General features: G+C 39.4%; 1 protein-coding gene across 6 annotated transcripts in view; it reads left to right on the plus strand.

Moving 5' to 3' along the window:
• The first annotated feature begins 7,260 nt into the window (after positions 1–7,260).
• tenm4 (teneurin transmembrane protein 4) overlaps positions 7,261–14,667 on the plus strand; it is a 111,065-nt gene continuing 103,658 nt past the window's right edge. For 4 of the 6 annotated variants that reach the window (XM_054599504.1, XM_054599567.1, XM_054599435.1 and 1 more), the window contains exons 1-2: positions 7,261–7,483; positions 8,536–8,808. In XM_054599504.1, the coding sequence (XP_054455479.1) occupies positions 7,261–7,483; positions 8,536–8,808 (496 nt within the window). The remainder of the gene's footprint in view (positions 7,484–8,535; positions 8,809–14,667) is intronic. The other 2 variants (XM_054599641.1, XM_054599727.1) reach the window with 1 other exon arrangement.

Genomic DNA, 14,667 nt, shown 5'->3' on the forward strand with positions numbered 1-14,667 from the left:
TACCTGCTTTAAGTTCTGTACCTTCAGTACTCTTCAGAGTCTTTTAAATTACCTCGGCAGCCTACTCTCAGGGTTGAATGGAAAACTAATACAAGTTCTGGACGAAATAAAAGCCATAAACATAAGCTTTCATCTTATTTCACATCCTCTGTTAAGTGTCATCATCAATTGCATGAATACTTGAGGCCAATTCAAAGCAGGCCTGTACAATACAACCAGTTATGTTATAATGAGACAAAGGCATGTTCCATTTCATAAAGCCATTGGTATATGAATCACTAGAAAGGTAAAGGCCTGTTTTAAGATGCTAAGCCAAATGGAATTGGGACAATAACATAAAATATACACCAGGAATCGAGGATACACAGTTTGTGCTTTCATGAAGATTAGTCAGAGAATTATCTCTGCACAATTATAGTTAAAAATGTAAGTAACAATAAGAAGAAAGATAACAGGATAAGACGATTTTGTGGTGATGGCCATTAAAAGTTCAAACAAAGTCAAACACAAGCCCCACATGTTTGAGCTCACTAACTCTTCTAGGGAAGGTCATAGGAAATAAGCAGAAGCATTGCATTAGATAATTATGTCAACATCTATGTATTTGTCCCTATCAAATTAACATGAGATGAACCTGCCAGCAGAACAGTTTAATGTGGAACCACAAGTATACAAATTGTGTTTGTTGAGTAAGACAGTGATGGTTATTTGACCAGCGACCAAAATATAATACTTCTCAAATTGAGTTCCTGAGTTGGTCTAACCTAGAACTGCAAAATTGCCCAATTGTTTTAGTGATCGAGAGCCAAATTAGAGCAGCTGTCAGCTAAAGCAGTCCAAAGAAGTATTAATTATCTGTGTCTGCTAAAATCTGTTCAGATAGCTTGGTCATACATTTAGAAATGTATTCATCTGTTCCCAAACACTGTTGCCAAACAGTGGAGGACCTTCAATACAGCTCCAAGAAAGCTCATAATAGCACCTGATAGATGTTACCTGATACATGAATATTTAACTATCAGCTAGAGGAGAGTGTGGACCAACCACTGTTAGAGGAGACTGAGGCATGCCAGCTGATCTTGGAGCAGAGGACGACATGAAGTATGTGTAAGAGTGCAAAAGCAATCTACGTGCTGTCACTGCATTGGCTCTTACTAATGTTTTATTGTCTGTAGTCTCTCCGTGCACACTCACCAAGTTTTTGGGGGTTATATTATCATACTTAACTCTAGCAGTTACTAGCAATACTGATTTTTTTTTTTTATATAGGAAAAGCCCCTGAGATACTTGTCTCTGTGATTTCTGCCTCTGACCCAAATACAGTGGAGGTAGACAGATTTTTGTTTGTGGACCTGTTTGTGTCACTGACCTTGCTGTCGGCAGTTTACACAAACCATAACTTACGTAGAAGGTAGATCCACTGAAAACTGTTGACACCGAAGTCTGTCGAGTATTCAGATAAACGGGGACAATTCATTTTAGAAGGATGCTGCAGTTAATTTTATTTAAATAGATTTGTTTGATGCTGTGAGCACCAGAAACTTAATACCGTTCTCCCCCATTGTGTTATTACATTGCACAGCAGCTGGATCCTTGTGATGTCACCGCCGTGGCTTAGGTGTGTCCGAGAAGGCATGGAGAGGCGACTTTTAGTTTAGAACAACAATGGTGGCTCCCGAAGAGGTTAGCATGGATGCTGCAATAGCATCAGTTTTAACAGAACTGGAGAGTAGAACTTATTTTGAAAGAAGAGCAAAGACTATAGAAAAGTAGTTATTGCTCCTCTTCTGACTGACTTTGGTAGGAGATTTGATTGAGAGTTCATCCAATCACCTACTACATATATTTGGAAAGTACCTGCCCCTTTCCAACAGTTAACAATGACTGCTTCTGTATAACAAAGCATCTGGCAAGTCAGGTTAATTGTATTATGGATAGTGACTAATCTGAAAGCCATATATATGAACACCTGGCATATGAAATAGACATAATCTACAACCAGTGAGAAAATGGACTGTTGTAATTCCAGTGAACCAATCCTCAGGGCTTGGGAACATAAAGGTAAATATCTTTTGTTCAGAGCATCATTAATTAGGTGTATTTCGGTTCCATAGACCCTCCTCGGGCTACAGCTGCAAACCCCAAACATTTGTAACGTAAGTTTGACAGTAGCAAGTTTACAGTAAGTTGATTATTGCTTAGCTGGTATTAGGTTTAGTACTGCAGGCCAGACTATAACTCAAACTCAGGTCTAGCCTTTTGCATGACAATGTGAGCATTAATCGTAGACTAATGAGAGACGGGGCACCACTATGGTGACCTCCGCACTCAGCAGCCATGCTTGGGAACAGAGGCACTTTAGCCTGGTGGAGAGGTCCTCATTTAAAACATGCATGGACCTCCCAATTATTTGTTGTCCCAGTTTTTCCTCAGCACTACAAAGGACCTTATGAGTCCACATTACTTATCCCCATTAATTCAGTTCAGGATAAGTAGCTTTGGATCATTCCTCACAAGCTAGTCTCCATCTACACCCATGCTGCAGTGTTAAACCGGTAAAGCACACACATTTATTGCCATGTGGTTTAGCACCGATATTGATAAGTGGTCATCTCAGCCTGACATAGCACTGCTAACATTTTGCTGCATGTGGCCGAGGCTGGGGACGTACATCAATGCAGAAAGTGAATAAATCGACTGCTTCTCCCTGTTATTTACCGGCCGGGTTTAAAGGCATTATTCCATTGCCTTCTCCCTCTGTCAGGACTAAACCTTGAATTGCTTAGAGTGATTAGTAGCAGGGAGTGTGCTGCTGCAGCGGTCCCAGGCTACTTTTGTTTATGTTAAGGCTTTTACGCATTCTTTTTTATTCGCTGGCGGGGCTCGCTTTTGATCCCGGAAGGAGGCGGCTGCTGAGAAGCCCCCGCCACCCCTCCCCTCCCCTCCCGAGACTGCCTTAGCACTACAGATTTCAGATCTGTTTGGCAAGCTATTCAGCCCCTCCGCCCCCCTCCACCCAAGTCTTTTCCCTTCTGTTGAAAACACACCTTTCTGTTGACCGAGGAGGCTTTTCTATAGAGCCCAGGCATGTGAAAGATTTCAAGAAAAGAAGTAAGTGGTGCCTGTGTGGAGCATTCCTGGCTCTCAATAGACCCTGTAGACAATGATCTTGATATCTGCCCAAATTTCCTCTCTGTTGCACTACAGGCTGTTTTTGTGTGTAGATGTTTGTCTGCAGTGATGTGAGCTGTCATTAATCCTTTGACTACGTGTCGGGGTTGGATAATAAAATAAAAAAAAACAGAAGATACCAAACGAAAAATGTATTTAGAAAAGTTTGTCACTTCATTTCGCATATATGAAAACATACATACTTTATAAATTGGGATTTGAGTTGGATCTATTAAATAATATTAACATGTTGTATGTTTATGAACATTGATGGTAAATCAACAGTTTAGTTTGGTCTCCCTGAACTGAAAAGCTATCCTGCAAAAAGTATTCAGCTCATGCACTCTAGCCTATATCAGCAGTCATTTGTCTAAAAATGTCATCACTAATCAGTGACACATTATATCTCAATCTTTGAGATAATTACTTAGTATTATTACTAATTACTAAGTGATTTCACAGACAAGTAATTTCTAGTCATTTCAGATTATACTCCAAGGGATTTGCCAAACACAGTGTTTTGCTTTGTCTGGTTTCTGTGCTGCCTTAGAAAGTTAGTTGGGAAAAAATCTATGACATGTAAAGAGCAGCAAGCATTTAATTATCATGAAAAACAGGGCAGTGTGCAGAGAGAAGGCTAGATTTATATGCAGCACCACTGAATAGCAATCCTCAGCACACTGCTAATTGTTTGATGGATAGTACGGAGCCATTTGCATTTATATTGTACCCCAAACGCCGCCCCCGTATTTAGGCCCCATATTTAACTAACTCCTGACACTAGAGCAATGGACACGACGATCTGCCCAGCAAACACCTCAAGTGTTTTTAACGGGAGCTTCTGTAGCCCGCTGTGTGAACTGGTGGGTGGGTTGTTTGATGGGTCGGTTCTCGTTTTCATCCTACCAACATTTATTAGGCTTTAAAGATGTCCTCTTGAGCATTATTTGGATTTAGGGAGTTAGGTGCTGATTATCCAGAATTAATTGAATACAATAACAACAAAAAAAACAGTGTTGGGCAGGGATATGCTTGGTTCGACTTTATTGTAACAAGCGCACCACATTTGTACAGCAAGAATAAATAATAGAACTCTATTTTCTTTCATTGTAATATGAATATCTAAAGGTTTTTGACTGTTGGTCTGAAAAAACGATTTTAAGATGTGGCCTTGATTTTGTTCACTACTTTATGACATTATCTTCAAATCCTTAAAACATATTTGAATTGATTGATAATAAAAACTAATCCTTTATTGCAGAACTAGAAAATGCCACTCTTTGTTGTTGTTAAATCTGTAGTTATTCCCTCCACATACACAAGGCTTGTTCACAACATCACTCTGTCTGATGACTCCAAGTCATTGTTCAACGCTCACTGCAACACTTTCTCTGCATAACCACATAATTACTCTGCTTACAGCTGCTGTACATTTGCTTTACAACCACACACACCTAACTCTACCCTTGCCAATTGTAGACAATGCAATTGAAAAATGTAGAGTGTGCAATTGTTTTAAAGGGGGAAACAGAGCATCCATCATGTCTTTTGTCTATCCAGAGAGACCTCAATTGATTTTGGATCACTGCATAGATATGCAGTTAGCTTCTTTTTGGCACAACCCACACTCTGCAGCCTTAGTGGAGCTTGGTCTTTGAAATAAAAGCATGTGATTGTTATCTTTTCTTTTCAGAGATTTCAATCCAATGGCAGTCATTTTTCACTGGTCTTTGTAAATAACTTTTTCAACTGAGTCTTTGTGAATGTACCCTAATTTACCTTCTCCTCTAGTGTTTCAAGCTACTTCTTTCCGTCCTGTGTGTTTTACTATGAGATGATAATAACACTTAAAAAATATTCCTCTAATCAACTCCTGCTGTGGAGACATCTTGGTTGAATAAAACCTGCTGTTTATCATCTGCACGTACCAGTACATTCAAATAATGTGGCATTTTTCTTTGTTTTGGCTTCTTCTCCCAGGATTTAGACCTAGACAGATGAACAAGAACAAAGCTTTGCTCTCTGGCGCCGAAACACAATGCTAATGCCAGATGCAGCATATTTATGGAGAACAACGCTGTTTAGTTTTACAGTATACTTCTTGTGAAAAAAATCTGACAGCTGCCTGCACTTGAGGTGGAAATCGTTTTGAGGACCTAACATTTGCATCCCATATCATCTGTCACTGTGTATGGCCTCTTGTTTTTTGTTTTGTTTTTGTTGAAACACCCCTCTGGGTTTCCCATGGCCTCAAAGGTACGTCTCATGCTATCCCAGCCGATTAATAATGTGGAGAAAGGGCTCTGCAGAAGAGAGATGGCCGAAGCACTGAGCCCAGCTCTTTGGAAACAAAAACAATGCACTTTACAGAACATTCTCCAAACTTTAGAAAGCCGCTTCTTCTCTGCTCTCATGCATTTGCATAGCATCAAGGGTCTTGAGCAAAAAGGTAAAAATTAGCAACCCACACAAGCTGCATCTGAAATCTTGGGAGCAGCTGAAGTGCCCTTGCGGCTGCATAGTGGGGGCATTTACCCCCCCTAATGTGGCGGAGGTCCTGGTATTGAGGCCCCAAGTCATTAATCACCAGGATCTTTTGAGCTGTCAATACATACAAAAAGAAAACCCCCAAACCAAACAATGGTGTCTTCAGTTAAAAAGTTTCTTTTTAAGCAGGGGCAAATATAGTTCACTAGGGATTATTGTTTATTGTTCTGTCTGGCAAAAATCTCATACAGTATTCATAAAGAGCTTATCTTGTGGAAAAATCCTTGTCTGACCAACACAGGCATATTGTCAGTAAAAAACTCCCAGGTTTTCCAGGAGTAGTTTTTATCTCTTTTTCATAGAGCAGTGCTCCCTTATCCAGTGACTTGCATCTAGTAAAATACACTTTCAAGTGTGGGAGAAAGAAGTATAGATGTAAAATCCTGCAACACGAATGATCAAGTTTTCAGCTCATGATATTTCATTATGGATATATCTTTGTGACAATGCATTTGAAGGACACAGAGAAATATATTGCTGCAATATCTCTCCCTCTAATTCCCTGTGTTCGGTAAATGAGCTTCAAAGTACACAGTGACCAAGCCTTTAATCATGTTTATATCCACATTGACATTTGATAATCCAACTCAATATCTTCAAACCATGTGGTCTCTTAGAATAAGTTGTTTGAAAGACAATGTCAGTTAGATACTTAAATATTCCGCATTTATTTTATATCACGTTGCACTAGAACAGCAGTATTATTTTTCCTTCTTCTTTTTAACCTTTTAAAATGAGAAAATAATTATACAGCAAAACCAAATACTTCAATATATTACAATTATTTAAAAGAATGTTTCTTTATTTAACTTCAATATTTTGTCCTTAAAGGCAAGAAAATGAAATAGCTAAATGCTAAAATTCTCTCTCCCTATTGATCTTGTACTCTGTGTGCTATTTGACAGTTGTGGTTTTATGTTTCAGATTTTAATCATCTCTGCCGGTTCGGTGTAGTCCTAGATTTGTTTGGCTCTCCCGTTTTCAACTGGTGATGATTTGTAACTTATAAACAACACAATTCATGGAAGGACACCTGCCACTTTTACAGATGCTGGAGGCTCCGCATTTCTATACGGCACATAAAATAGAGAATTTGTGGGAGACTTGCACCGTAAACTTTATAGGTGCAAGATTTGTTGTGCCATATTTTATTAAATCTAATCCGGGCGGTTCCTCGTGCTCTCCCCGTGTGTGCTGAGCCATGCATACACTGCTGCTTAGAAACATGCATTTGCATTTTATTTATCTCCACAGTAACTCGGCAGTGTGTTTGTGCGTGTGTATGCATAGTATTAGTGATGTTTTTTAACATGAACTAGCATTATCCCTTTTCCATCCTAGTTTATCATAGTTTCAAGTGATTTATATGTTTGCTGATTTGAAAGCTGACATAAAAAAAAATCAACTCTGCTATCAGGACATCTTTTCATACATCAGCTATCCTAATCTTTTTTTGTCTTTGTGTTTCTCCTCCTCAGAATCACTCAAACTAAACACTCAGTGTAACCCACATTTGGCGTTGAAAACAGTGAGGAGGCAGCCATGGAAGTGAAGGAACGCAGACCCTACCGCTCACTCACTGCCCGGCAGGACACAGAGCGCCGGTACACCAGCTCCTCTGCAGACAGTGAGGACGGCAAACCTAACCCCAAATCCTACAGCTCCAGCGAAACACTGAAGGCCTTCGACCATGACTCGAGGATGGCCTACGGGAGCCGTGTCAAGGAAATGGTTCATCACGAAGTGGACGAGTTCAACCGGCAAGGTCGGTCTCAGTTGTGCCAATATTATGAAATACAGTGCCATTATGTCAATAGAAAAGATTGTCGTTGATATCGGCATGGTTCATCTTTAAGTATATACTGTAGCAGTGCACAACGACATAAAAGAGAATGTTATCAGGTTAAGGGCACGTTACTGAATGTTCTCAATATAAGCGTCATTGCTTTTTCATGAGGAGTCTCCGGGTAATTCACATTACGTTTCTTCCGAGGTCCCTACGCATAGTTTGACTATTAACAGAGGTGGTGGGGACTGAACTTACCATGCCAGTGTTAAAAACTGCATGGACGACATGCATACCTTTACTTGCTCTTCCAAATACATTATTGATCATCAGAGTTCAAACCAGATGTGATGGCACTGTCGAAGGAGTGAATTTTTTATCATGATGTCAGAAGCCAATTGTGGTGAACTGAAGGAAAGAAACAAAAATCCTTGTGTGTTTCATGTTCATCAGTTACTGGATCTAGTGAGATTCTCAAATCACCATGGACTGATTTACAAGTCCCCTGACTTGCAGGGGTAATTCTAAATACTTTGGTAGGGAAGAAATAGAAAACAGATGTCCCAGTTTTCAAATACAACATTTAAAGACATACAAGCTGTGAATTTGGCGTTTGAAAACTGCTGTTGTGTAAGAACAAAAGACTAATGCAAAACACCAGTTGTATTTCATTTCAAGCCCCAAATATGTACGTTTTTAAAAATGTCCCTCTCTGCGACTCCTCATAATAGGAACATGACTCTGACATAAGGATACTGAGATTAATGTGGTCAAAGCAACATATTAAAATATGCTATAATAACACAACAATCACGTACACAGTGGCTTAAATACTTAATATACCTGCATCTTCATGTAGCTGCACAGCTGTTGCTTGTAGAACCTTAGCTTTCTAAATGATTCCTGCGCCCCTCAAGGCCAGGATATTGCTGTCCTCTTTTTTTCTATAATGAATACAGTTCATGATGTTGAGTGATGCAGTTAGTGGCAGAATTAATTACCAGAGCTTTGTATTTATTGGTTTGCTGCAGGGGCCGACTTTTCCCTTCGAAACCTCGGCTTCGGAGAGGCCCTCCCATCCCACGTAGCCACTTACAGGACTGAACATGGGATGCCACACCGCGAGTACTCAGTCAGTGTGGGCTCAGATGCGGACACGGAGACGGACGGCATCATGTCGCCGGAGCACGCTGTCAGATTATGGGGCCGCAGCAACACAAAGTCAGGCCGCAGCTCATGCCTCTCCAGCAGGGCCAACTCCAACCTCACTCTCACTGACACTGAGCACGAGAACACAGAAAACGGTAGGGCACTTTTCTCTTTTACTAGTCCTTATATATGGCAAGCTGATTTAGTCTTTTTCCATGTGGATTTGATTTTCATGACTAAAGGGAATAGAGTTGTGTTAAGTGAATTTTTTTGTGAAGATTTCAGCCATATTATCTGCCCAGAGAATTGTTTTTGTTGCTGCTGTTTACATTCCTTATGATATGATTAAAAAATGCACCACAGGAATGCTATAGCTGAATTGTTGAATTGCTGTGCATCCCTGTGTTGCATTATGACAATAAATGATTCTTGAATCCTTAATCTTTTTGAGCATGTTCCTGTACACGGATGCAGAATTACATGCTATATCTTTGAGACAACAACAAACACAAGGCCGTTCTGCATGGTACAGTCTAAGATTACATGATGATTATGTTGATTTGGATTTGTTGTGTTTATGACAATGCTAGACCTGAATCCATTCAGCCCAAAAATGAGTTGCATCTTTTCTGTATTTGTAATTGTCTTGGTGCACTTTAACACTTTGGAACTATTTAAGTCGGCCCAAGCTGAATTTGCCATTTTTATTAAGCTTTTTACAATCTCTGTTTGCATTTTTTCGAGAGATGCACAGATGCCATTATCGGATATCGGGCCGATACTGACTCAAATAGCTGTATCATGTATCGGTGGCACTGGAGCCGGTCTATTAAATTCAGTTCTCTCTATATGCACGTGTTCAATAAGCATTATATACTTGAATTTTAAGTCCTGTCTAAGTTTTGACCGATTTGTTGGTGCATTAAAAAGGGTAGCACTTATATTGTAATCTTGTTCATTTTGAAAAAAAAATCTGGAAGTTGCTGGATCACAATATATTATATTGAAAATGAATAACTATTCAATCTATGTATTTACTTGTTACATTTAGTTTTATAAATGTAACATAGCAATATTGAAATTAAGCCTGATGTTGCCTTACACATAAAAGAATGATCCCAGTCACTGTATTGGCCAATACCCAAAGCCCAGGTATCGCTATCCGGACTGAAAATGTTGGATAGCTGCATCCCTCATTTTTTTCAGAATTTTGATGAAAAGCAACATGTTTTTGGGGTTTCACCTCGTGTTCCATCGTAGCCAGAAATGTTGAATACAATTCCCTCTTCTGTTCATCATTCCCAGATCATTTTATTCTCGCTTTCTTCTTTTTGTTGCAGTGTATGTGTGTACTCTGATAAGAAACTGTTTGGCAGGTTTCTTGGTGAAATCAGTGCCAGGAAGTGGGAAGCCATGTGCATTGAATTGATCTCTCTGTTGCTTGGCGTTTCCCCAAGGGCCTGATGAGCCTTCATGCTTGCTCAGAAGGTCACTTGACCTCAGGGAATATGTGACTAAGAACCATGGCAAGTGCCAAAAAATGTTAGAAGAGAGTGTAGCAGTTCTGCTGAAAATACTCTCTTTTATATTGTAGATCAGTGTGTTATTAAGTCATGATATTGCAGAATCCCGTTTATAAGCAGAAATGCCATCGGGATACTTAGCTCAATACCCCAAGCGCTTATTTGTCGGCAAACTCAGTAACAACTAAATAATAGTTTGGGTAGTGTAAATACTGAAAGGAATATCCCTTGGAATGAATTCAGGGCAGTGTGGATACAGTACATGGCATTTCCTTTACCCACAATTCCCTTTTGTGTTCATAATAACTACTCCTTTCTGATTTTGTTTACCTGAATTTCTGTCAAAATAGATTGTTTTCCTGTTCTTTTCTTCTTGACACCGAGGTGCTATGTGGTGAAATTTAAGTTCTATTTCGCTTAATACAAAGTTTAACCCAAACCTAAATCCTGCACCGTAACTGGCAGATTTATGATACTGTTCCCAAGATACTTCAGAGATAGAGGATCTCATCAAGGGCCTAGCAGCACAATTCTAATTGCCCCAGCACAGACTTGCAGATAACCTTGTGAATAGCTTTGCATTTCAGAGTGTGTCACATTATGTATTGGCTTCTTATTATAACTGACAGAAATAACTCTTGAAAGTGGAATCCATTTGCCCAGAATGACTCAGGGAAAGAACGTGGCATCCCTCTGCTTGATCATCTGAGATGCCAGGGGACTTGAATTTGGCTGTATTGTACATAATTAAAGAGAATCTCTTTGGATGGCTGTTCAGGGGTCGGGTATGCTGGAATGTGTGCAGAGCAACCGTAGCTAAGGCATCGTGCTACATCTGTGAGCCCCAATCAAGATTCTAAGTAGCCTTTTATTCAACTCAGCCAAGCAGAGAGAGCACTTGTATTCAGCATTTAATTCAGTAATGCCTGATAACATACAATTTATATATGGCAAGTTAATTAAAATCCATGGAGCAGGCCTGCTTGTGTGTGCTTTAATCTCTTTAAATCAACAAACCATTTACTCAGCTTTAATGTATTCAAGCCGCTGGGCAGTTCTCCCCCTCTTCACATGTGACTTACTTGACCCTGCTTTTAATGCATGCAAATAAGTCATAGCCATTTTGGAACAATTTTTTTTTTCATGCTCAAGTGATTCTTTGGCATCCCATATATATAAACTATGAATTAAAATCCTGGCTGATAATGACATGGTACACTGAGATTAACTCCAGTTGTTATGTAATGGTAAAATTAGTTGTTGCCTTTATTCTCTGTCTAATCTTTTACATGATGGGTAAACAATTCAAAATTGTTTTGGAAAAGTTATTATGTCCAGCCTGGATTGTTTATTTTTATGTTTATGTGTGTAACAGCGCAGTATTTATGGGTTTGGTGCCTTGCCCAAGGGGCACCACGGCAGTGCCCAGGACTGCCACCACTCCAGCTACCGGTCCTCACCCCGTACCAACTGGTACCATGCTGGACTTAAACGGCTGCCCTCTCCGTCCACAGGGACGGCTATAACCGCCTGTGTATGGGCTTGTTAGCGTTTAAAGTGCATCCATGCAGTGTGTACAGGTATGTGTGTCTCCTACCCAGCATGCCTCCAGTCCCTAGGGAGCCCCTTGAGGGCACTTCCAGCAGGCAGCAACTGCTGAGTCATTGCACATCCTACTGTGGCTGAACAGCAAGGAGGACAGCCCAACCTGCTGGGTTTGGGGGAGGGCTGCTGTTCTTGGGGTTAGCCCTGTTACAGTTTATCCAGACGTGTACTCTAATCCCAATTTTCCCCCACTCTTATGGCTGGACTATTATGTTTCAGTAAGCATGAGGATCCGCAGTGGAGATAGCCACAAAAGCCTGCTGAGGGACTGTTGGTATTCATGTGTTTCATAACCTGCGGAGAAAAATAATAGGCTAAGGCCTACACAGTTCCTGTTGATAGAACAGTGCTTGCGTGACTGACACTGGTATTTGTCTACAGATAAAATGTAATTAGTTCCAGTGGGCGGTTAGTTACATACTGATTTGGCTTTCACCTACTCAGTCCTCTTTGGAGATCTGTTCTGTATTGATTAAGGAGGTATATATATGTATATATATATATATATATATATATATATATATATATATATATATATATATATATATATGTATATATATATATATATATATATATATATATATATATATATATGCGATTTAGTGATGAAGTTGGTCCCGCTGAATTGTTTGATTTAAACATTTTTAATTATGGGTTCTTCTATGCAAACCATCGGCAGATACAGTGCAGGGCTCGTGTGATATTACATTTTTGGAGTTATATTATTTTTTATTATCACTCATTACTCAAATCCTGGTTGCTATAGGCATTGCTTTGGGGTAAAGCCTCTAGGAACTTCAGTGAAATCTTCTTGTGAAAGTCCCTCCAAACCTTTCAGCTGCATTTTGAATTTCTGCAGCACGAGGCTAGTGGAAGTTTCTGTTGGGATCTTAAAGCGTTTCTAAAATCACTAAATCAACTTGTCTATTTTGTCAAATTCAGTGGATTTTTGTTAGCACATAGCCTTGACTGTTGGTTTTGTTATAAATACTACTGCTACCACTAATAATAGTGCTAGTATTAGTAGTTGTGGTCTTGACATGACTTGGCAAAGTGATTTTGACAGAATGTTGCACAAAAGCATGCAGCCAGTTGTGTAAAATTAGCAGCCATGAGGGCAGATGTAACTTTTGCCTGCAGTAGACCTAATGAGAAGTATAAAATATTCTGATTGTCCATACTAATCAGATCGCCATGTCTTTATCACACCAAGCAAGTATTGGAACGACACACCTTTTGAGGTTCCTCCACTGACTAATGATTTCAGGTAGCAGGGAAAAAAATAAAAATCCTTGAAGATGAATGATGGTCGGGTCTCTTAATTCAATTCTGTTTCTTGTTCTGCATGATTAAATACGAGTCATCAATCAGCATTTTTACCTTCAAAGCGCAGTGGCTAATGTGCTGATGTGATCACAGTTTTTGCTGGGGTAGGAGCAGTATTCATCGATGTTGAGCTGTCAGATGAAAAGTCAAGTCTTTTCATGTGGATTTACCATGCACAGGCTATTTTCTGCATCTGCATACTGATTTGTTTACAGCTGTCGAGATTATATTTTTTATTCCTGCCTTCATGCGGCTAATAACCTTACATTTTCATTTTGAGATATGAAGTGCCTTAGTATTATTCAGGTTGTATTATGTTAATGAAGCTGGTCTGCTATGCACATAATTATACAAATCCAAATTAATTATGAATAATGGCTACAACTACCTACTTGTAGCAATACTTTATTCTAGTCTTTGTTACAACCTCTAGTACTTTTTGAAAAATTTGTAAAAAAATAAATAAAAAAAATAGCAAGTGTGCAAACTCCTCAGTTATGATGATTCATTCCCTTGCTACCTGTATCAGATACTTGTTGAATTATCTGAAGTAACTTTGAACTGTTGAAAGATTGAGGTCAAGAGCTCCAGGGCGGTGCTCAGTGACTGAATCTTTGAACATAGCATGACTGTTGATGAGGGACAGGTGTTCCTCATAGAAACATGACGCAGCCCAGAAAGGACCAGGGGTTTTGAACGGCAGATCTCTCGCAGATTTGGACTGGAGCAGGGAGTATTTTAGCCGTCCCCTTACCATGCTGACAGTGATTGAGAGAACGTTTGTTCAGTTCTTGTTATTCTTGGCCCCGAGCCACATTTCCATTGCGTAGGAGAGCAACAACCGGTGATCGATGTATTTATGAGGCAATAAGGAATTAAATTCTATTTATGGTCCATTTTCTCTTTTAACAAACTTATTTCAGATAGCTCTGTAAATGACCAGCATACACATAATGAATGTCACCAGTTTGTAAATGAGCTTGCAGTCAAGATAATTGTAAATTAGTATAATTAACATCCCAATAATACCTTGTAGGGCTTTGGGTCCTGCCACATATTTCATATATTGAAGTCCTGCTTTTGGAGATCTATAAAGGAAAGGCTATAATTTTTAACAGCGTCTGCAGCGGGATTAAGAGACAAAAAAGACTAAAGCCAAAGAATGAGGGAAAATAACAAGTGCTGTTAATGCTCACCTATAGATAGTAGTGTCACTGACAGAAAGAAGAAATGATTCAATACGAAAAAGGTCTCGCCAAAGCAAGGCCATCGATGACTGCAACGGTAGAGGGTCAAATGATTTAAGTCGCTTTGCAGTTTAAGGTGTTCGTATTGATATTGTAGTGTTATTCAATAGCATCAATAGCCAATTTAAATGATTGGTGATGTTGTTAGGCTATGTGAATGAATTTAGGAAATATATTAGCCTATAATTCGATTTGCAGTCTGAAAGGATCATTTGTATGGGGTTTTCAACCTCAAAATTGCTTCAAAGTAATGAAATGATCAATCTATTAGTAAAAAATGCAACTAATGACACAAGACTCCTAAAACAGGTCT

Source organism: Anoplopoma fimbria, chromosome 1, assembly GCF_027596085.1.
Source record: "Anoplopoma fimbria isolate UVic2021 breed Golden Eagle Sablefish chromosome 1, Afim_UVic_2022, whole genome shotgun sequence".
NCBI classification, from domain to species: Eukaryota; Metazoa; Chordata; class Actinopteri; order Perciformes; family Anoplopomatidae; genus Anoplopoma; species Anoplopoma fimbria.